Genomic DNA, 23,351 nt, shown 5'->3' on the forward strand with positions numbered 1-23,351 from the left:
GGCCTAAAACAGTGTGCGGAAAATTTGACTTGCAGGCTTGCAGCATTATATTTTATTGCAGGTAAACGGTTGAAGTTCTCTTTTGTTAAATCACTATCAGTAAATTTCTTTTCGCAATTTTGGTTATCTCAGAGTCGTCGGGCTAACTTCAAACCCGGGAACAACTCGGCCCGTTGCGAATATGGGGCCGAGTTGTCCCGGCATGATTGAATTTTTATGATTTTTTTAGGATTAGGGTTCAGGGTTAAAGTTAGGGTATGCCGGCATTGCTGGGACAACTCAGACGAGTTGTCCCCGAGTCTGAGTAAGCCCGGATCCATCTCAGAGGGACAAAATAATAATGGGTCAAAAGCCTGGCTGTGAAGAGGTCATCCGTAAGTGGTTTATTAAAACAAACTTCTCTACCATAACAACACAAATTAATAGGAAAGATTAACATCAGGAAAAAAAGAACAAAGTGCTCATTGCTTACCTGTACACCTTACGATCGGGGAAACACAAACATCACATTTTACCCACAAATATTATCATACATCGACGGAACATAAACCAACTTCTTCCAATATATTCATCCATCGTTGGTTGGGTATTCTCACTCTTAACAAAGTCCATTTACACAAGATTAAAGACGGAAATGGGAAGACTAGCTCCTGATGGGCTGGAGACGGTCAGAGAGGGGTAGAATATTGTCGAAGTAGGGATGCCTCATGCTGGCTTTAGCTGTAATACGTTTGGCAGGGTCGTATATAAGCATTTGCTGAAAATGGAGAGAAAAAGAAAAAGGAATATTATCATAAATTCAAATAACATAGGATTTAATTTGTGTGTACTTGTGTGTTATTGGTACTGGTATTTATGCATTTTTTTCTATATAGATATTGTAAGGAGAATTCAAATGTTGGCTTGGGCAGAAGCGGCAACAACACTGATCTATAAATGTAATGCTTCCTGGGAGACATTTCAATTATTATCAGGAGAGCTTGGTTATTAGTTCGAGGTGACTGTACCATTTACCAGTGATGGCCTGGTGGTAGAGTCGCTGCCCGGCAAGCAGTAGATGGCAGGCTCAAGTCCCGCCGGTTCTTGTTTTTCAATTACAGATCAATCAATCGGTCCTCTTTACTTGGTCTAAGCCACAAAATGTTTAAATAACACTGATCTATGGTCCAATTTCTAACACTTGCCACGTTCCTAAATTCAACATTTGACCAAACACTATACCTGACCATAACCCTTACATAAAACGTAAAACCTTTTTGCAACATATTCCTGTATCTATATATGCTGCCACTTTGACTGCACAATCATCACAAGAGCAAACGTCCAACCACCCATCACCAGGGAAAAAATATCAAAACAATTTCGGGAGCTACTTTTCAAGCTCGCTTGCAGGAAAATCATCACCGAGCCCTTGTGTATTTTTCCCCTGCCAATCACTCACCTCTAGCAGATCTAGTCCTCCCTCGTCCATGCCTTTGACCGCTCCCTTGATGTTGGGCTTTGTCCACATCGGGAAGGTTGACTTGTAGTCCTGGAGCTGTGTCACACCGGGCCATATGTCATCCGTCGGTGTGCCAAGGGTCCTAGAATAATGATGATAATAATAATGGTGGCTTCTTATATAGCGCACATGTCCGTCACGTTATGACGCTCCTGGCGCTGCCTTGATTATTACCCTGACTTTAGCAAGGCGGCCACTATACAGCGCTCTAGCATTTCAAGGAATTAATTCCTGCCAGGTACCCATTTACATCACCTGGGTTGAGTGTGGCAAATGTAGATCAATGTAGCAAAGAACTTCCTACTTGACAGTGTCAACAGGGTACTGTGTGCAAATGTGAACAGATTCACATGCACAAAGGACACTTGGTATGCATGCCAAGTGTAGGGGACATCAGAGAGAGAGAGAGAGAGAGAGAGAGGTATCATTAGCAGACTAATTTTTGCTAAAAAAGAGCCCTGCTTCATATGTACCGTATACACATGTAATAACTATTTTTAACACTGCTTTATGTTTGAAATCATCCCCCCCCCCTCCCCTTGTTAACAAAATTTATAGTGCCTTTGGATGCTTGGTACATGCAGTCAAACAGGTCTATAGTGACAGTCGAAGGGAAACACAAAAGGTGGTCTTTGTAGACAGGTTCCTTTAGTACATGTTTCAATGAGAAACCATTTTCAAGGGAAACAGAAAAGTGGTCTTCATAGACAGGTGGTCACTAAAGCAGGTTTGACTGTATTTTCATAAACCAGTCCTTCAATCAAGCATTTGTCACCCCTCCCCCTCCACACAACCAAAGAACCCTGTTTCACAAAAGGTTAGTACCTACACTGTCCAATGTCCTCAAACTGTAAGGTGTATGATCAGTGGGGTAGTCTTACCTGAATATCCTAAAGAGTTGATCAATCTCTGAGTCGCCGTGGAAGAGGGGTCTCTTGGTGACCATCTCGGCAAAGATGCAGCCCAAACTCCACATGTCGATAGGGCAGGCGTACCTCGTGGAACCCAGGAGAACCTCAGGGGCACGATACCATAGAGTGACGACCTGTGAAAGTGGGCATGCATAGAAATAATCAAATGCCCTAAGATATGTAGTTTGTCTATGGTTGTGTACCCACATGTCGTCCCTGGACAGGTGGATGGTTATACGGACAGTTGATTCGTAGTTTACAGCAGCAATATTCCACATATCTTTTACGATTTATGTTGGATTATATAATAGAGGACAAATATTCACAATAGTTAGTGCTATTTGATGCTAAGTTATTTTTTCAAAAGGCAAATGTGACAGCTTTATTTGTTTGAAATGTCCAAACAAAATCCTCCCATCATACCTATCTCTCACCATCTACTCTCTTGCTTAATAGCATCAGCACTAAAGCAGAGCTGCCAACCTTGTGCGACCAAAAAAAGGAACCATGATGGCAAAAAAAAAAGGAATTCATTAACACAACACACTTCCAATGCAGAAATGTCCATTCCTCATGCTGTTTTTTTCCAAATTAGGACCTATAGACAGTTTATTTACAAGAAGGTTTTTTTTGTTAGTTAGGTATTATCAGCATTTCATTCTTTATGTAAGTATGTTTTAACCTTAGTTTTCTATTGAATTTGTGATCAAATCAACATTTAGGGTAGTTTTTTTTTTTATGTATGTAAAAAAAAAAAAAAAACGTACTACCCTAATTTGGAGGAAAAAACATAATAATTCAGGGAAAAATGTAATGGTTGGCAGCTCCGTCTATGCTTACTTTTTCACTGAGCTTAAACAAACTAGGGATCTTTTGCATCCCGATTGGTGGAAAATCAAGTTGCATTAAGTTGCATTAAACGTTTTACCCAAAGAAGCCTCTGACTTACTTCATGAGTATAAACTCTGACTGGGATACCGAACGCTCTAGCAAGCCCAAAGTCTGCCAGTTTGATGGTACCATTGTTGTCTATGAGAAGGTTCTGGGGTTTGAGATCTCTGTGCAGGATACGACGACTGTGGCAGAAAAGGATACCGTCGACCATCTGATGAAGGTAGCTCTAAAATGGCAAAAAAGAAAGAGAAACAAATGTAAAGTTATCTGAGTTGTGATATTTCCATGGTAGCATGGGATTTGACTGCAAAGTCGAGCCCAAAGGATTGGAGAAGAAATCCACTATTATTCCTCCACACCACCAATAAAAAACAACTCTGGTTACAGAAATTAAGAGGGGGAGAATGAGAAGGATAAAAACAAGAACAAGAAGAAGGAGAAGGAGAACAATAACAAGAAAGAGTACAAAAGAAGAAGGAGAAGAACAGGAACAAGAAGCAGAAGTAGGACAAGAACAAAAACAAAAAGGAGGAGAAGAAGAAGGAGAAGAACAAGAAGAAGAAGCAGCAGAAAGAGAAGGAGTAGAAAACACACACACACACACACAAATAAATTTAAAAAAATAAACAATAAGAAAATAATAGAATTAAAAAAACTACTGTAGGCTATGCTCAAAAGCATTTGCCTTGCCTCGATGGCCTTAATACCTCAGAACCCAATGACTTGAACTACATGTAGTTTCCTGATAATGGCCCAGTTTTCTAGATTACCTTGACTAGTGCTGGATCCATCTGTTTTCCTTTGAGTGATTCCATGTACTTCTTGAGGTCCATCGTCAGGTATTCAAAGACCAAGTACAGCCTATTCGGTTCCATCAGAACGTCTTCCAACCTGTATGTAAAGATACAATTGTAGGTATAACTAGTTATTTTTATTACCAACCAGTCTGCCCCTAGTCTACCAATCCAGACGAGGCTTCTCTCTCTCCGACACCCGATCTGGGCCCCATCTTACAAAGAGTTGATATCAATCATAACTATGTACATAAGAGATAGGAGACGGCAAACTTGCGGTTGATTGGAGGACTTATGATTGGTTTGGATCAATCGCAACTCTTTGAGAGACGGGGCCCTGATGTCTGCTGGACAAACAATCTGGGCCCCATTTCACAAAACTTGTCATCAGAGGCAAATGAGTAAATGACAGTTTTTGTTATGAGCTGGTGAAATCCTATGGTTATCAGCAGATTCGTCACTGATTTTTGTCATTGAGATTGAAAAAAGGCTTTGTGAAACGGGTCCCAGATCTCATTCTTCTAGAGAAGACGAGTAGTATCCTTGAGAGACTCTATCAGATAAAATGCAGCAAAACTGCTGCACTTTAAAAGATGACGTAAAGTGTAACAGGTTTCACATTTCTGTTTCTTACATGTATATCAAAGAGCTCAGTGAAAATGAGCAAGTCATTCTGATTGAATACATGAAAAATCATGAACATTCAAAGCCAATAATCTCAGTTCATAATTTTGTTTTTTAATTCCATTCGTCAGTAACCTTTACTGATCAATCTCTTTCTCTGATTTTGCTTTTTTGCACTCCATGAAATGAAAGGCCAATTCTTCCTGCGAGAGTAGAGTACTAGGAATCAAGATTAAAGTAGGGACAATTTGGTCTCCCCAAAATCCTTCGCTCTTGTCACCAGTTATCACTTTTAGAACTCAACTAGCTAAAGACATACCTATTTCAGATTGCTTACAATTAGTGACTGCTTTTTTTGTCTTTCCCAGTTAGAATCATGAACAGATATGTTGGTAGTTCTTCAGTCTCATCAGCACCTTTGATTAGGCAACTAGATATTGGCGCTTTATAAATACAGTCAAACCTGCTTTAGTGACCATCTGTCTACAAGGACCACATATTTTGTTTCCCTTGAAAATGGTTTCTCATTAAAACATGTACTAAAGGAACCTGTCTACAAAGACCGCTTTTTGTGTTTCCCTTGGGCGGTCGCTGTAGACAGGTTTGACTACCTGGATTGGATTGGAACTTACATAACAATATTTGGATGATAGAGCTCTTTTAGTAGTGAGATTTCTCTGATGGCTGTGCTTGGTACTCCCTCCTCTTCGCTCTCCAGCCGAATCTTCTTCAGAGCAACGATCTTTCCAGTCCTTTTGTGCTTGCCCTTGTACACAACACCGTACGTACCTGGGATATTTATGAAAAGACACAATGCCACCTCAAGTTAAAGGAAAATACCACCTTGATAAACAACAGGGTGATAATCGTGGACTTGAGCATTTTACAAGAAATTATTATTGTTATCATTGTTTGGAAAATTATTCGAAAAATTGTTCATACTCAACAATAAATCAAATAAGTATAAAAATAAAAATATTGTGGGTGTAGCACTGCTCCAATAATTTCAAGTTTACAATTCATTTATTTCTCAGCTCTAACCATATCTTTAATATCAAATGCTCCCCAAAGTCAACTCATGATCATATCTTCATAACCAAAAGTCATTTGTCATTCATATTTATCATGATCAAGGTCAATATTTGTCCAGACAATTTCAGGTAAAAAAACGTGGTGCAGACGTGAACGTCCGCGCGTCAGTGTGCACGCAGACTTGAGTACTCACACAGAGTTTAAATTCTGTTGGAGTCTATCCTTTCTATGAAAATTTGTTACTACTCATTATTAGAAGAAAAGAAGGGGAAAATAGTACATGTTTTTTAGTATCCCATTTTTCAAGAGTATTGCCATTTTCTTGAGTGGATTAAAAAAAAGATATTTAAAAACAACTTAGTTTACATGTACAATGCAAGTAGCAGAGTACTTAGTAACATGCTATGCAGCAAATAGTAAAAATAGAATTTCCATTGGCTAGAACACAACAAACCTACATATATTTATAAATTTGTTCATAACTTCATATTATGAATTTATAACTAAAAGGTTTTAATGTGATAGGAAAGTAAAGAGAGTAGAAGATGGGGAGGGGGGGGGGGGGTTGAAATGCACTTACCTTCTCCCAACTTTTCAATCTTCATAAAGTCTTCCATATTTCAGTTATAAAGTACACACACGTACAGGAAGAAACAGGTTTTTAAATCTGCAGAAAAACAAAAAACACATTTTATGACTATATTTCCTAAATAAATTGGGTTGAGAAAGAATATGAACCTGCTGCTGATTTTCAAACCCGCAGTAGCTGTTAAATTGTTACATGTACTTTGAAGTTTGAACCCCTTGTGGACCACTATTTAGACAAAGAAAATATTGATCCTTCATGTAATAGTGTGGGCTTAGGCCACGCCTAGACAGAAAAAAATATCTGGTTAGAAGAATCTTTACAATACATTTCCCCCTAAATGTTAAGGCATGGTGGGGCCGCAGCCCACGTGACAGATGTAGTCTCAGCACAACATATCCTCAAGTGAAATTATAGATTATAGATTTTTTAATTATAATATAGACAGAAAATAACCTGCCATCTGGCATGAGGAGTTTTTGGTTGAAAATTTGAAATGTGTCGTAAATAGGATACTTACATGGCAGATGTCATCAAATAATTCTTCAGAGTCATACCAGCACTGAGTAGAGTCAGTACAAGACAGTAGACAGTTATTTTAGTGGGGGGTACTACATAACATAGGGTCTATGGAACTCTAACCAAATGATTTAGGCCTAGACCATAGCCTACCGGTATATCTTTTGACTTTTTAATACTTTTCGAAGCACACAGATATTTCTCTGTCTATCACTCATACTCTTTTCACACTGGTTTTGCTTAACCCCGTACTTTGCTTAGCCCCGTACTATCCTTAACCCCGGACTATTTTTTTGGCTTTTCACACTCGCTGTTTTTAGTCCCGTACTAGCGCCTATTCCGGAATAAGAAAATTCCCGCTGTTCTCACTGCATTTCGTTAACCCCGGATATCGTGTAGGTCTATGTTATGATAGGACATACTTCGCATCTGGCCAGCTGCGATACGCTCCATTGTGTAGTACCGGACTATTTTTCGTTTCTGTTCTCATTCGTTTGCTTAGCACCGCAATTGCGGGGTTAGCAGGAGTTAGCACCACAATTGCGGAGTTAGCCCTGCTATTTTGCAGGGTTAGTTAACCCCGTACTATAGGTGGGGTTAGCCAACTTTAGCCCACTTTGGTAAAAGCCAGTGTGAACAGAAAGTGGAATAGGCTTGGGTTAAGACCCCCCCTTAACCCCACCTATAGTACGGGGTTAAGGAAAATATTGCCAGTGTGAAAAGCATATCAGTCTCAGAATCAGCCACAGCCACATTTGCAAACTTTTGGGTGCTCTTAATTATTGTTGACAACATTTTCTGGACTCGGTGAACGGGTGAAGTTCTGTTACTAACGATTTAGTGTTAAATTAAACTCAGCCCCAGTTCAGGCTTTCATTTAAATTTAAATTTTACATTGTTATTAGACTACCAGCTGCTTAGTGTTTCACTCGGGGATCTGCTCAACTTTAAAAAAAATTGTTTATTATTTAAGGTTTAACTTTAAACGTTAAAAAAGGACACTAAAAGTCTGAATCAGTCATCAACTTTCGACACTGGCACTGCACTCGCCCTGACACGACACCCTGTACTCAATCTGCAAACTGAGTGATATCAGTCAAATATTTTGACATTTTTGCAAAGATGCCAAAGTCTCAACAGTTCTAACACTAGATCTAGACTTTCTAGACCCCTAGACCTATTCATAATTTTTTGTTAAAAAAAAAAAAAGGATTTCTGTGCATGCTTGTCACTGTCTCATCTCAACTGTCAACATGAACATCATCATCATAAGATAAGAATCACATAGGCCTAGATTCTAATATTAAATTAGTGACTAAATGTGGGTGAAGTTCTGTACTAAATCGGCTGGTTTTAATCGAATAATTTTTTCACAACGTCAATCTTTTGAATTACACTAACGGCGAGTTGGTCAGTATTTTTACCTCCACGTCCCCCAAACATGACTTGCAAACCCATTGCATTTTGCATTGTGTTCGTATGAACTGCAAGGCGAGATCGCGAGATGAGGGCGAGTCTGCCAGCGCAGGTGCCAGCTCTGAGAATACGATTAAAATTGACTTATAAATTGGATATTATATCATAAATCGCCTAAATTACTACATTGTACATAATAATCTTATATTTACCGTAAGAAAAATATCCAGATGTCGTCCAGTTTAGAGTCAGTAGAACTTCAAAATCTATGCTTGATCGGCGAGTTGAAACTGCGTGCTACGTAATCAGGTGCATGTTGTCATTGTATGCATGTAAATTGAATTGCATGTAAATAATTTTTTTGTAAAAGCCGCGGTGGTTCGAAAACACCAATCAACGTCGCTCATTGCAGTCACGTACACTCAACCGTCTCGGAATTATCCAATGAATGGGAAGGTAGGCGGGGTCTAATGGCTTAACACTGTACAGTTTCAACCGAAAGGTGGCGGTCTTTCAAAAGTATTTGCAGAGCAAATTTGCGCCGTACCCCAATATCACACGAAATTATTCAGAAAACTATGATAAATGTAATCGTATCAGCCTTTTAATTATTTGATTTCAAAGACGAGTATTTTACCTGAAACTTTGTATAATCACGCTCAAGCAAAATTCTTCAGTCTTATATATATTTTTTAAATACCCCCCCCCAAAAAAAAAAAAATAATAATAATAATAATGCTATACATGTACAAGCATAGAGTCTTGTATACCTTTTGGGGTCCGATTTTGGATTATGTTTGTTCGTCGGGAGTGCTATGTCTGTTGTTTCTTAATTAAATAAACTGAACTGTTCATGGGCCGAAATGTTTTCCTTCATTTAGAATTATTAAAAACAAATCATAAACATAAAAGGGAGCATACCATGCTTCGGAAAGTGTTTACAATGTGATAGCAACCATCATCTCCAAATCAGCAAGTATTAGGAAGCTCATTATAATAACGGGGTTTATATATTCGCTGATTCACAGGTAAATTTGTTTGTTTATCATTAGACCGATTTATCATTCTTATATTTATCGTTGATTTTGAAAAATCATAATTTTTTTAAAACAAAACAAAAATACTGCAACTTTGTAGTGAAATATATCTTCATGGATGCGAGGAGGGGGTGTCAGCTCCCCCCCCCCCCCCATCCTCCCCCGTTGAATTTTGCCAGTAGGCCCTGAGCCCATACATCAAAGATGAAGACAACCATGCAGTCAAAGCGAATTCACAACTAGAATTATTATCATCAGTGCCACAATATCGTATATTGAGTAAGCTATATTCATGAGGCTCAAAGGGAGACAATTTGAGCCGGTTGCCCCAAAATTGAAAAGCTGGCTACGCCATCGTAAAACAACAGAAGGTGGTGGTCAGTAACGGTTCTAAAGGGAGGGGGAGGGCTTGAGGGGCTCAAGTCCTCCCAATTGTTTGCAAGCCCTTATATTTTCACGATTGAAGAATTTAAGCGATGTCAATAATTAAAAAAATTAAAACAAGGATACAGCATCCTTCTTTCCATAAGGGAGATTACCTGTCTTGCCACCTTCAAAAGATCCCTCAAAATTTTCCCTTTTTTCCCAATGATCTGTGTGATCTTTTCATGCGAGACAGTACATTTTTTGTCCTCTTTTCATATATTTGTATTTGTAAGCGCTATGGTACTAATTGTTTTTAGCGCTCCTAAATATTCGATATTATTATTATACCAAGCCCCAAGCTCTCCACATTATTGTTCTAGAATCGCACCTGAGCAAGGATAGCAATAATAACCATTACCATAACATTGGGGAGATGATCTTCCTGATCAAAATCTAGAAATATTAAAAATGTTTTCAAAAACACGATCGAAAAGACTATGAGAAATCAACCTTAGGCAATTATAGCCTTGGAATATGCTTTTACGTAATCTGAAAATAATAAATAATTTCTGTGGGATTTATTCAAGGTATTAAAATTGTCTCTGACTTGTTTTCTCATCGACGTGTATATTTGGATGTCCAAGCGAGATGTAAGTGAAAAACAACAACAAGTAATTAAAGGGGAAAAATTAAAGAACAAGAAGAAAGTCTATTAAAGAAAGGAGAAAGCAAACAAACAACAAACATACAGCGGACAGACAAACAGACAGGCAGACATGCACACATACAAACTTCATAGGGGGTGTCAGCTCCCCCACCCCCGTGGAAATATTGCCTGTAGGCCCACGCCATAAAGCAAAATTGAAGAAACCATGTAGGCCTAGTCAATAAAGCGAATTCACAAATAGTAGTATTATCATCAGTGCCACAATTTCGTATATTGAGTAAGTTATACTCATACGATGTGGCTCATGGTGTAGACACTTTGAGTCGGTTGCCCCAAAATTGAAACACCCCTTTATATTTTCTCGATTGCATGCGTTGCCGGGGTAATAATCTCTAAGTTTGGAAGCGCTTAGTGATTCTAATCAGCGCTATATCAAAACTGAGTATTATTATTATTATTTATTAAAAGGATTTGAAGCGAGGCCAATAATTTTGAAAATTAACACAAGCTCTCCACATTATCATTCTAGAATCGCGCCTGAGCAGGGACAGCAACAATAACCATGCCATAAAATCAGGGAGATGAAGGCTTCCTGATAGAAACATTAAAAATGTTTTCAAAAATACGATTGAAAACTGACTATGAAAAAACAACCTCAGGCAATATAGCCTTTGAGTATTGCGTAATCTGAAAATAATACCTATGGGATATAACAAGATATTGAAATTGTCTCTGATTTGTTTTCTCTTCGACGTGTTTATTTGGATGTCCAAGCGAGATGTAACAGCAAGTAAACAAACAAAAAAGAACAAGGAGAAAAGCTGTTAAAGATATAAAAAAAGCAAACAAACAACAAACAAACAGCGGACGGAAAAAACCTAGAAACATTAAAAATGTTTTCAAAAACAAGATTGAAAAAAACTATGAAAATCAACCTCAGGCAATCATGGCCTTGGAGTAGGCCTATTACGTAATCTGAAAATATTAAATAATTTCTATATGGGATATAACAAAATTGTTTTTGACTTGTTTTCGCATCGACCTGTTTATTTGGATGTCCAAGTGAGGTGCAAGTTAAAAACAACGACACGTAAACAAAACAAACAAACAAAAGAACAAGAAGAAAAGCTATTAAAGAAATGAGAAAGCAAAAAAACAACAAACATACATCATTACATAATTATAAACAAGCTCACAAACACTGGCCAAACGAACTTCTCCAAAGATACTTTTTATTCAATTATTTTAAAGGTACTATGTCCCTTTTGCAGCCAACATCAAATTCTGTATAGAACTTTGCAGGAATTATGAATTTGTAATGTATGTCCTATCTGTGAAATTTAAACGTTAGCGGTGTCCTGATATTCCAATTATGCATGAAACCCGTTTACTTGCTAGAATTCTCTGTCAGACACTATTGAGTGACTGACTGGCTCTTTTTCTTCTTTGGTATGAACATATATAAAATGAGCTGTAAAGGGTACATGAGCATTTTGTCTACATCCGTCAATAACCCACTTCTTGTAATGGCCAAAATTAAACTGATTGAATCTTTGTGCAGCACAAAACGTTCGACCATTCGGTACAATGGTCTGAAAATCAGACTATTACTCACTGACTTGGTAGCACTTAAGTCGATTTGACAATAATTAATAGTCGTTATTTTGCCACTTACAGACATCTTCAAGCCCCCTTTTTTAAGGTAAGTTCTAATTTGTATTATCTTTCAAATGCCGTTGGAATCTAACCTTTTCATTATTTTGTTGGCCTGCAAATGGGACATAATAGTACCTTTAAAACCCTTAAAAGATACAGGGCCTATAGAAGTAGATGGTGAAGGGGGGGGGGGGGGGGGCACGTGTCCCCAAAATTTCCAGGATCGGTTGAACTTTTTTAGACCCCTCCCCCGTTTTTTTTTGTTTTTTTTTACCTCGATCGATAAGGCCTACATGTGCCCCCCCCCCCAAAAAAAAAAAAACATCAAACTCTGGCTACTAGCCATGATGTGGATCTGCATGTGTAACTTTTTTTAAAAATCCACCCTTTTTACTCTCTCTCTCTCTATTCTTTTCAACTTTTTATTTCTTTTTGCATTTAATCTAGGTGGGCACATCAGTGGCGGATCCAGGGGGGGGGGGGCCCGGGGGGCCGGCGCGTTTTTCAAATTTCTGTACCCCCCCCCCCCCCCCCCTGAGCGACTTTTCGGCCGGCGCGATTTTCAAATTTTCGGGAGCAAAAAAAAAAAAAAGTTGGGCCCCCTCCCCTAAGAAATCCTGGATCCGCGCCTGGGGCACATGCCCTTATTTTTGCATGAATAGTCTACTGCGGGTAAAAATTAAGTTATTGCAACTTCATACAAGTCCGAAACACGGTGACGACACGCAACATAAAACATACACAAACGAACAACAACACTTGTTCTTCTTCTGTTGTATGTAATAACAGAGAGGTAATTGGTAATGCCCTGTTCCTTTCCATCATCACTTCCAGCACCCTTTGGTCCCCCATTTGGTCCCCCATGCGGGTGATGCAGTCCACCAACTTTGACTCGGGAACCCAGAGCCAGTCTTTCTTCCATCCAGCATCGAATCGAATCGGCCGAGCCGCGCTCCAGCATCGCAGCAACCTTCTCACTGCACCACTGGTAACTTATTGGATAAACCGCGCTAACATTCATTGTGTGTACGCATTCTACCAATCATCCGTATCCCTCTCCTCCCAATCTTACGTTTGACGATTTGATGTTCCGTTTTATTCATCTTTGCAGCTGTATATGGATTTTCCTTGCTATGGAGCGCTGAATCAATGCACGTGAGTCAATTGCCTTTGATTTTTCTAGTTCTATGACTCAAATAACATTCACACTACTCAAACAATGGTAAAGAGACCCTACTGGTACAGCACAGTGGCACCCCAGTACGTGCCGTGCGGGGATGTGAGATGCTGCAAATTTGCTCATTAGGGTTTTGATTACCAGCTTTTTGTGCATATATTCTTTTTGCATATACTTTTTGTCGCCAGAGTCAATAAATTCTATTCTACTCTAGTTGAAATTTGAAGCTGTTGTAAAAGTAAGCAAGATAGAGAGAGAGAAAGAGAGACAGGGGGAGGGGGGGGGGGGGGGGCAAACAGAAATAATATAATGGAGAGAAGAAAAAAAAGGAAAGAGAGGGATAGCTGTGGGGCGTGAGGATATTACCAACCCCACACCTCTATAGATTTGCCATCATTGGAGAAAGATGGATGCCCCCACTCCTATTAAATATGTGTCCGTAAATGGGTGGTCTCGTGCTATAACAATATTGACTCTTAATTAATTGTGTTTTTAAATATATATAATAATTAAAACAATTGGAATAAGAGTTGAATTCTGAAGAAATAAAGTTGAACCCGGTCATAGTGTAGAGTTGAACTCTCAAGGATTTTTGTTTGAATTGTTTTCATTATTATTGGTATATCGCCAATTCGCCATGACAGAAGATTATGCAAATTGGATTTACCTGTTTTATATATATATTTTTATACTATCATATTGCATTTTTACCCTTTTCCTTTTGAAAAGAAAAGAAAAAATGTAAAAAGTATTACAAGGAATTCTATTGATATTCATCTCTTTATTATATTCCAAAAGACATTTAGTAGTATATTACAACTGTTGCCATTCCTGGTTACCAGTAGGCCTATTGTAATTTCGACTTTTGCACCCAATTTAATTAGTTATCTTTGTTACACTACAATTTTGATTTTGTTATCCATTGTTATAAAAAGATTGAGAATGATCCTATTTGTTAGGATTATAATCAATACAATTTGAATTGAATTGAATTGTAGTTTTTTGCTTTGAAAAAAGGGGGGGGGGGGTGGGGGTATGAGCGCATCCATCGCACCCACTTCCAATAGGCGTGCAGAAAGCCTATCTTTATGATTATATTATATTTTTCTAAATTATGCATACCTAAAATGAAGTACAGGAGTCATTGGAGTGTGCAATTTTTAAGTATAAAAGGAATTAGTATGAATAGCACGTACGCGACCACACTAATCAAACCGTTGGTGAAGTACAGTTAACCCTGAGTGTACCGACGCAACCGAAACAGAAACAGAAACAGAATAAATCTTTCAAGTTTAAGACTAGATAAGAATACAATTTAGGAATTATGATGAAATATTCAATCAATGTTATTCAATTCACTCCTAGATCCTAATCAAACTTGGTCAAACACAGTCACATGTGATTCATTTATTGAGACTATCCCATGTTTTTCATGAAAAGGTGTGCAATAGTTTCTAGTACTATCCTGCCATATTTAAGTATGCAATGCGCAGCAGTGTGCATAGAGGTTTAGTGTGTAGTCTCTGTATATGCACAAAAGTACCGGTAATTAAGCCTTTTAAACTGTTGACTCTTTTTGTCAGCAATAATGACATGATGATGAAACAATCTCGAAATTACTTTTCTTTTCGCATCAAATAACAAGGATGCAGGAGTTTTGTTATGTAATGTAAATGATGCATGTTATCAATCGTTCATTGTTCCACAATCTATCTGTTTTCATGCTTTGTGCACGTATTATAAGGCCTGATGGCTTTGTACAATAGATGCATACAGCCTTAACTTGAGTGCAGATAGATCGTATAATGAACTCATTCACATGCATGATTGCATCATTTGGATATTTATATTTGTTATTCTGAGAGAATTTTTAATGAAAAGATCAAGTTTACTTTGGCTAGGACAGTTCTTATTATTTCTATCATTATTATTAGCAGTGGTAGTCTTAGTATTGTTAATATTATTACTATTATTATTGTCAATCGTCATTATTAATTTTATAGTATTAGTACAATAATTATTATTACTATTGTAATTACCATCATCAATATTATTATTATTATTATTATTATTATTACCTCATACTACTTCTACTACTATACTACGATCACTACCACTACCACTACTCCTGCTGCTACTACTACCACTACTACCACTACTACCACTACTACCACTACTACCACTACTACCACTACTACCACTACCATTACCACTACTACCACTACCATTACCACTACTACTGCTGCTACTACTACCACTACTACCACTACTACCACTACTACCACTACTACCACTACTACCACTACCATTACCACTACTACCGCTGCTACTGCTACTACTACTAGTCTACTAGTCTACTACTACTACTACTACTACAGCTACCACTACTACTACCACTACTACTACTACCACTACTACTACCACTACCACTACCACTACCACTACCACTACCACAACCACTACTATTACATGTATGTATGGTTTGTGATGGTGATTCACAGTGACAAAGCCTTCCTTGCGTCCATAGCTCCCTAGAGTTAGATCCATACAAAAATGCTTGAAAATTCAATTTTATCTTGATTATTATCTTGGGAACTCGCCCCCAATATCATTTGATACATGTACCATGTACGGGGGTCGTAAAATGAGCCAATAATTTTTGCAGTCATTCCGATAAGGCCGGTTTTTTAATACATATAAGTCCATTTTCCCCATCACTTTTCGAGCTCAAATTCTGGGCACAATTTAATCTCTTCATTTCTGCTTTAAACTGTTATGTAACAAATACCCATAGGAACATGTTTTCTATTATTGGATGGGTCAATTAATCTCCTGTAGTTGTTGTTGAACGAGGGCTTTGCATCTTTTTAGATCCATATTTTCAGCAGCTTTAAAGGTCTAAAGTTCACTAGCTACAACTTTGATAGACAGAGAGCTACTTGTGTTGCAAAACAGCATTGGACTCGATCTGCGAAAGCAGAGACGCCATTTCTATGCAAGGTTATTAAGGGTCACATCATTGAAAGACTTGTTTGCGAGTGCTAATGAGCTCATTAGCCCTGTAGTGAATGATTAACAGAGGTGTAATAATACCAGTGTCCACTGTTTCGCCAATAGCACCTATTCTTTCAGCATATTAGGAACCGGTATAATGACATCTACAAATGTATCGTTAGAAAAGGAATGTACTGTTACACTTCTACAGTAGCAGTATATGGGGTTTATTTCCGTTTGGTTTATAAGCAGCTTGTCTACTCTCCAAGTGGAATATTTAATTTCACATGGTCTACACCCAGCCCATCTACTATGTACATGGTCTAATGATCATTTGTGTACTTATCACTTGGTCTAATGACCATGTATGCTAGTACTTATTTGGCCTTATTTCCAGTCCATCTCATACCCAGTTTGTCTAATGCTCATTTTGTCTACTATTCATATGGTCTAATAATCATTTAATCATAAAAAATAATCATCATCAAACGATTATTAATAATAAATAATGATAATATTTAGCTTTTATAAAGCACTTAATACAAATGTCTCTAAGCGCTTTACAAATATACTATTATATACCCCCGGTCATTGGATTCAGTGCTTGCCCGCACACATTGTGTGCACAATATCCACTAGATTTTAGACCTTATGGATGGTAGAGGTAGACAAAATGGGCCTTAGACAAACTGGTTATTAGACTAAATGAACAATAGACCAAATGGGTAGAAGACGAAATATTTATTAGACGGTGTGGTACTGTGGATAGTAGACGGGCTGGGCGTAGTCCACATGGAAATAGACTAATTTAGTAGTAGACAAACTAGCTGTAGAGTAGACCAAACAGCAATTCACTGTTTATGGTACAGGCCTCCAATAAATGGAGCTTTAATTGTGCTCCAAGTTAAGTTTGTATGAACAAACCCTTGTCAGTTGTCATTTGTATCAGAGTGTGGGAACTCTGAGCTTTAAGACTCTCTCCCTTGTCATTTCTCTCCTTATCGATTTCCTCGTAATTTCTCGCTTTGGTCATGTTACATTTAGCCAGCCTGGCTTCATTCGTTGAATATTGTATTGTAACCACATTTTTATGTGCATATTAAAAACAACATGCCTTTGGTATATATTTTGGTTCAATATTGTTCACACTATTCAATCTCATTGTAAATCAACCATTATGAGTTCCTGAACTAATAAATAAATAAATTAATTAATAATTTATTTAATTTGTAAATTATAAAAGCATGTATTTGGGCAATACTTTTTAAATTTTTTTCTTAGCAGATGTCAAAAAAACATGTTTACTGGTCAAAAAGGGTTATTTTGGTTAGTATATGAAAATCCAAATTTCGTGAATTTTAAATCATATGTGATAATCTTGCATAGAACAAAATATTCATTGTCTTTGTATTTTCATACTTTTATATGTTGTTCAATAGCTGCTTTTTGTAGAATAAGCATGGTTTTAAAAAAGTAACCATAAAACTCCAACATAAATTTGCATACAACAATTATTCAAGGAGTAAAAAAGACACATATCTTTTGTAAAAGAAGACACTCTTGTACATGTATAAAGTGCCGTTTTAGTACAATAACAGTCATGTATGCTGTCAATTTTAAAATTAAAAATCAGGGGATATTTCATATTTAAGATTTCTGACATAAAAAAATCAGAATGTTTAAGTCGATGCTATTTGATTTTTTAATACAATATAAAAACTGCTCTAATATTGGACAGAAAGGACTTTTTTCATGACCTTACCTTAGTAATTCTGAAAAGAATTCTGCTATTGTAATCATTTTTGCTGAAGTGTTCAAATGCCAAGGAAGTCACCTTTCAAGTGATTGGAGAAGATACAAATTAGTTTAATATTGCAGAGTACCATTTTATTGTGTATCAAAGGCTCATCATAGTTTAATAAGAGAGAGAGAGAGAGAGAGAGAGAGAGAGACACACAATGCACGCACACATAAGTCTCCCTCTCTCTCTCTCTCTCTCTCTCTCTCTCTCTTTAATAACCTATAAGTATTATTTGCAAGGTTAAAAATAAAGGACTGTAATTGAGGTATTGTGTGAGCTTCTCAAATGAAATGGAATTGGATACTTACCGTATTAATCTACTTATTTTAAGGAACTTAAAGTGTTTCTAAGATGGAAGTGAAATGTTATTGCCTAGATACAATCGCTCGTTTTCTTTATATTGGGTGTAAATTTGAATTTCCTTTAAAGTGATAAGTATTTCACTCATTACTTTCGTTTAGTTATCTTGGTATCATCCCCCCTTTGCATGATCAGCACAAAATGTAAGACAGTATTTAGATGGTATCCAACTATCCTTTAATATAGAAAATTTAAACATGAAACTTCTGCATGGATTGGCATTGTACAATAATTTACAGGGTCCCTTCACTACTTTATTTCCAGAGTCTAGATTAAAACTCAAATTCAGGGTTTTTCATCAAATGTGTAACAAGTTTTGATGATTTTATATATTACCTTTGGAAAAAATAAACGTAGTTTTTGTGAATTAAACTACGGGTACCAGGCATTTGTAAAATTTCTGAGATATATTTTTCCTCAAGCCAAAATGATTAACAAAATAATTACCCCTATGACTAGGTAAGCAAAATTTTGATAGCACCCTTAAATTACTGAAACATCTTGGCAATCAATTCACCCCAAACTCCTTGACGAGGGAGGTATGCTGTGTGTGTGTCCCCCTATAAATAGGCCATATATAGTTCTCTTGCATATATCATTTTTTCCTTTCCTGCCAGTCACCACGGTTTCTGCATTTCTCTTTCACCGCCTGTGAATGAGAGCAGAGCCCTTTTTTTAATCCCTCATTTAGCAAGTGCATTAACACAGAAGATCTCATGTGCCAATGTACTGAGAAAATATCACTATGGTAACGACAGAGCCAGGGCTTTTGTGATTTGCTGTGTGAGGCAGGCATGGAACAGTGAGTGTGTAGCATGATTGCTAAGCGAGGGATTGATGGGGGCTGCATGGTGCGGACAACATGGATGATTGGATGGAATAGGCAAGATGTTTACACACTCGTTTAGTAGCTTCTGAACGGCTCAACCAGTGCCCTAGCTACCTCCGTCGTGTATATGTGTGGAGGTGAGGGTTTACAGCTAGCAGTGAGTGTGTGTGGGTGCATGTGTGAGTGTGCGACATACACTGGATGATGCAGCTCTGCGATGTTGTGAAGGCTTCTCTCATTGCAACGAAAGGAAGTGGAGGACAGATCGTGCAATAGTTCTGTGCAAATGCAATTTAGTGTACTGTTAACGTGGTGAATCGGTCTCTCTGAAGAATTGGTCCTGGCCATATTTGGTGGAAATCTTTCTTTTGTTGAGCCGTTGGGAAGCATCAGATGTGATTTTTTTTAAGTGGTGATTTCGAAGATTTAAGGATACTATCTTGTCTGTATTTGTGACTTTATTTTCACAGATGGGGAAACCACATAGTAAGTAGAGCCTAGTATACTTGGGTTATCTAAACAAAATTGCGTAGTTGTCATTTGCATGGATAGGACAAATGAGTATTTATTTGGGCACACGTTACCTACGGCAACTAAACAGTTTAATTAAACATTTTTCTTGTGCACCCCCCCAATAGAATTCAAAGGTTTTTTTTTTTTTTAATTCGATACCAGTGATTTACAAATGATTTTCCTTTTTTCCCCCTTCTTAATTCTTCTCCCCCAAAAAAGTTTTTGCTCATTACGCCACTGCTAAACAGTTTATTTAACAAATCGAAATTTATTCTTTTTACAATAACTGGAGGCATACAGTATACACAATGCACATGACAAATTATTGTTGCAGAATTACATACAGAGGCAATTACCTGCACACAATGAGTATAATAACTATTAGCACATAGCTTGCTCAATCAATGGCAGAGAATGATGTAATAGTTGTTGAGCAGATGACAGATTCTGTTGTCTCAGCTTTCTTTGAACAGCACTTTGGAATAAAAGATTCATTACAAACATTCTGAAATTCTGGTTCACCAAGAGTTTATTTTACTTCAGTCAAATTAGATTTGTTGTAATTCTATTCTGTAAGTGTTTATAGTGTACATCTAGGCTTTTATATGTACATGTACAATTTTGTCTGCACTTAAAATGATTCCATGACATTTGCTCCGGCGACAATTGCTCCGCTGTAAATTTCATACACTAATCGAATGGCTAACTTCAACCCTGGATTCAACACTATACCCTACCCTAAACCTAACCCTAAACCTAACATAAAACCCTATTGAAACCCTAACCCTAACCCTACATCTTAGACGAAATAAAGCCCGGAGCAATTGTCGCAGGAGCAAATGTCGTGTCACCCTTAAAATTAGTGAACTATATTGAAGATGTTATATAGAAATAAATATTATGAGCAAGGGGTATATAAATTTCATCACTATTTACTATCACTGCAAGTTCATGCATTTCATGGTTTAAAGGTGCAATAACTTATTCTTCACATTTTGTCTATGCTTCATGGCCCCCCTTTTTTTATTGCATTAACAATGCTGCTTGACACCAGAAATTTTAAAGTGAAAGAAATTGTAATCTTTAAGAAAAATGAAATCTTTGTGAAATTGTATTCATTTACTAATACAATTTTTTGGAGGTACAAATATGGTAATTCCAGTTTTGTTATGTTAGACTGTCGACCAGTCTTTACATGTGGATGTAAATATTTCTTGATTTGTATAGAAAAAGTGATGCTCAAGCTTGGTCTCGACAGAGAAATAATTAAGAACCCCCCCCCCCCCCCCAAAAAAAAAAAGATTTGCAATTTATCAATAATTTCTTAAAATTTATTTCTTTTTTTATGTTACTCAATACTGCGCTTTGTATCTCTAAAAGTATTTTACGTTCCATCTTACAGATCCTTGTGAACTGCATCGCTGAGACGGAGCACTATCGCCATGGGGACAGGAGCAAGCAGCGCTTCCTCCCGCTCTCCCTCCCCCGAGTTTGCCCAGAACCACCGCAACTCCATGCGCGGCCAGCACCTGGACGCGGACGAAAACAACCGCAAGAACTCGCTGGCCATTTCGGTGGAGAGGGACCGGTGGAAAGGACAGAACGTTATTTGTAACGATGTGGCCCCTGTCGTTATCAGTAAGGACTGTTTCGAGGAGTACCAGTGCCTGTTCCTTGCGGAGACGCAGATGGCCGTTGTGGGTTCCATCAAGAATGGGATGCCAGAACACAACTTGATACAGGTAAGGAGAGAAACCGGTCTTCTTCATTAATCAAAGTTTTCAAGATTTTTTTATCGCTCATTGATTACCGGTAGTGAATTATCTCATTCCCCTTGATAGTTTACCAAACATCTGAACAAATTATTTGTTTATAAACAGCTAGAATGTATCAAATCAACCTATAAATCTTCACCCTCTCTGCTTTCTAATGGATAAGGAGTATTAAGAAAATAATATATTATTAAAAACTGTGCATGCAGAACCCAAGTCACAGTGACTTTGGTTTATTTTATGCAAATTAAATGGAACTACTACATGTATTTTGTAGAATTTAGTAAAAAAGGAACTCTGAACTCTGAATATATTTTGTATAAAAGCTGTGCTTTATAAATTTATTATTACTAACATACAAAATGAAATACTTTGTGCTGATTGGTATCATTTACCAGTGGGTATATTTGGTTCTTGTAAGCAATGGATTCCTTTCATATAGGAGGAAGTCCTTGTATATTTGTTAGTGACATGCCATTAGTCTTATGCTAATGTAGTGGTAGGATTAGGTTCAGGCTTAGGATTGGGGTGTGGCTGAAGGATGAGGCTTATACATGGTCTACTCTATAATGATCCATGGTCTATCATGTCTTTAGGAAAAAGTGAATATTATTGCAATCGTGTGGACTATAGTTGTGGACATAAAAAGATGGAGAGTGTTTTTGTTAGCCTGTAGAGAAAATCATAGAGTTGTCAATTTATGCAGTGAACTTCTTGACTACCAAGTACCAAAAATTTCCTTTCTCTTCATTGATCAGAATTTTATTGATCAAACCTTCATTGACCCATCTCATATTTTTGCTTTTGCTTATTGAAATTAGAGGGACTTTCCCTTTGAGAAATGTTTCTGTGGATTAGCCACCATTTCAACTACCCTAAGCCTGTAACTTTGATATTGACAATAGGGCTCATGATCATGAATCACCAGTGGATTTAGGGGCTCATCTGGCCCCCATGCTCCCCACCCCCTACCCCCCCCCCAACCACGGTCCACCCCTTTTGAAACCCAAGTGACATACCTTAAGCACACAATTCAGAAGTTGGGCCCCATCTGCCTTGAGGAGATGACCTTTTTTCTATGCCCCCCCCCCTCTTTTAAGAAATCCTCTCTACCCTATAATGAATTGTTTATTATGTTACCACGGAGCACAATCTGTCAAGAATATTGTGAAATAAGGAAGCAGGATTTAAAAACCTCATGTGAATTGATGTGACTTAAAGGGCAAGTCCACTTAAAAAATAACTTACTTTCAATAGAAGCAGAGAAATCTGACAAACCAATCAAAAAAAGTTTGAGCAAAATTGGATAACTTATAAGAAAGTTATGAATTTTTAATGACATTAAAAACATTGAAAATCAAAATACAAATTGGCAACTCACTCATGAGTCTGTGACGTCATTGCCTCACTATCCACTAATTGTTTTCTTTATATTGATAATATAAATTTCCAGTTTTCCCCCTAATTTTTTTTATTTCCTCACACGAGCATTGATAGTTGTTTTTGTGTGTATGCACTAATATAGAGTAACTTGGGGAAATAAGATTTTGGGGGGATAAGAAGGGAAATTAATGGGGTAAAGGATTAAAGATAAAGCAATTAATAAATAGTGAGGCATTGACGTCAAAAACTGATAACCAAATTGGCAAATTGTATAGTGATTTTCTAAGTTCCATAGTTTTTCATACTTTGAAAAAAATTCACTACTTTCTTATTATTTTATCAGATTTTACTCAAATGTTTGTCGCTCTGTTTCTCTTGTTTTTCTGCAAATAATCTATTAAAAGAAAATTATTTTTGGAGTGGACTTAGCCTTTAATGTTTGACAGCATCCCATCAAAAACAAAAATGATGTCAATGTTTGTGTGAGTCTTTGTGGATTTAATGGGTCTAATGAGACTA

General features: G+C 37.3%; 2 protein-coding genes across 3 annotated transcripts in view; one reads left to right on the forward strand and one right to left on the reverse strand.

The window, feature by feature from the left end:
* Positions 1-360: 360 nt before the first annotated feature.
* Positions 361-8,622, reverse strand: LOC575965 (cyclin-dependent kinase 1). Its single transcript, XM_776322.5, has 8 exons — positions 8,490-8,622; positions 6,337-6,423; positions 5,357-5,513; positions 4,077-4,197; positions 3,362-3,532; positions 2,383-2,546; positions 1,442-1,583; positions 361-757 (listed from the first exon to the last, which is right to left on the reverse strand). The coding sequence occupies exons 2-8, from the start codon at positions 6,371-6,373 to the stop codon at positions 644-646; spliced, it is 906 nt and encodes a 301-aa protein (XP_781415.1). The 5' UTR covers positions 6,374-6,423; positions 8,490-8,622; the 3' UTR covers positions 361-643.
* Positions 8,623-12,774: 4,152 nt separating this feature from the next.
* Positions 12,775-23,351, forward strand: part of LOC587128 (paladin) — a 44,800-nt gene continuing 34,223 nt past the window's right edge. Inside the window, exons 1-2 of one of the 2 annotated variants that reach the window (XM_030979793.1) lie at positions 12,775-13,158; positions 21,080-21,419. In XM_030979793.1, the coding sequence (XP_030835653.1) occupies positions 21,120-21,419 (300 nt within the window). In that variant the 5' untranslated portion in view covers positions 12,775-13,158; positions 21,080-21,119. Of the gene's footprint in view, positions 13,159-18,896; positions 19,651-21,079; positions 21,420-23,351 lie in introns of those variants that run through there. The other variant, XM_030979794.1, reaches the window with a different exon arrangement.

This window comes from Strongylocentrotus purpuratus, unplaced genomic scaffold, assembly GCF_000002235.5.
Source record: "Strongylocentrotus purpuratus isolate Spur 01 unplaced genomic scaffold, Spur_5.0 spur5_scaffold_10, whole genome shotgun sequence".
Classification (NCBI taxonomy): domain Eukaryota; kingdom Metazoa; phylum Echinodermata; class Echinoidea; order Camarodonta; family Strongylocentrotidae; genus Strongylocentrotus; species Strongylocentrotus purpuratus.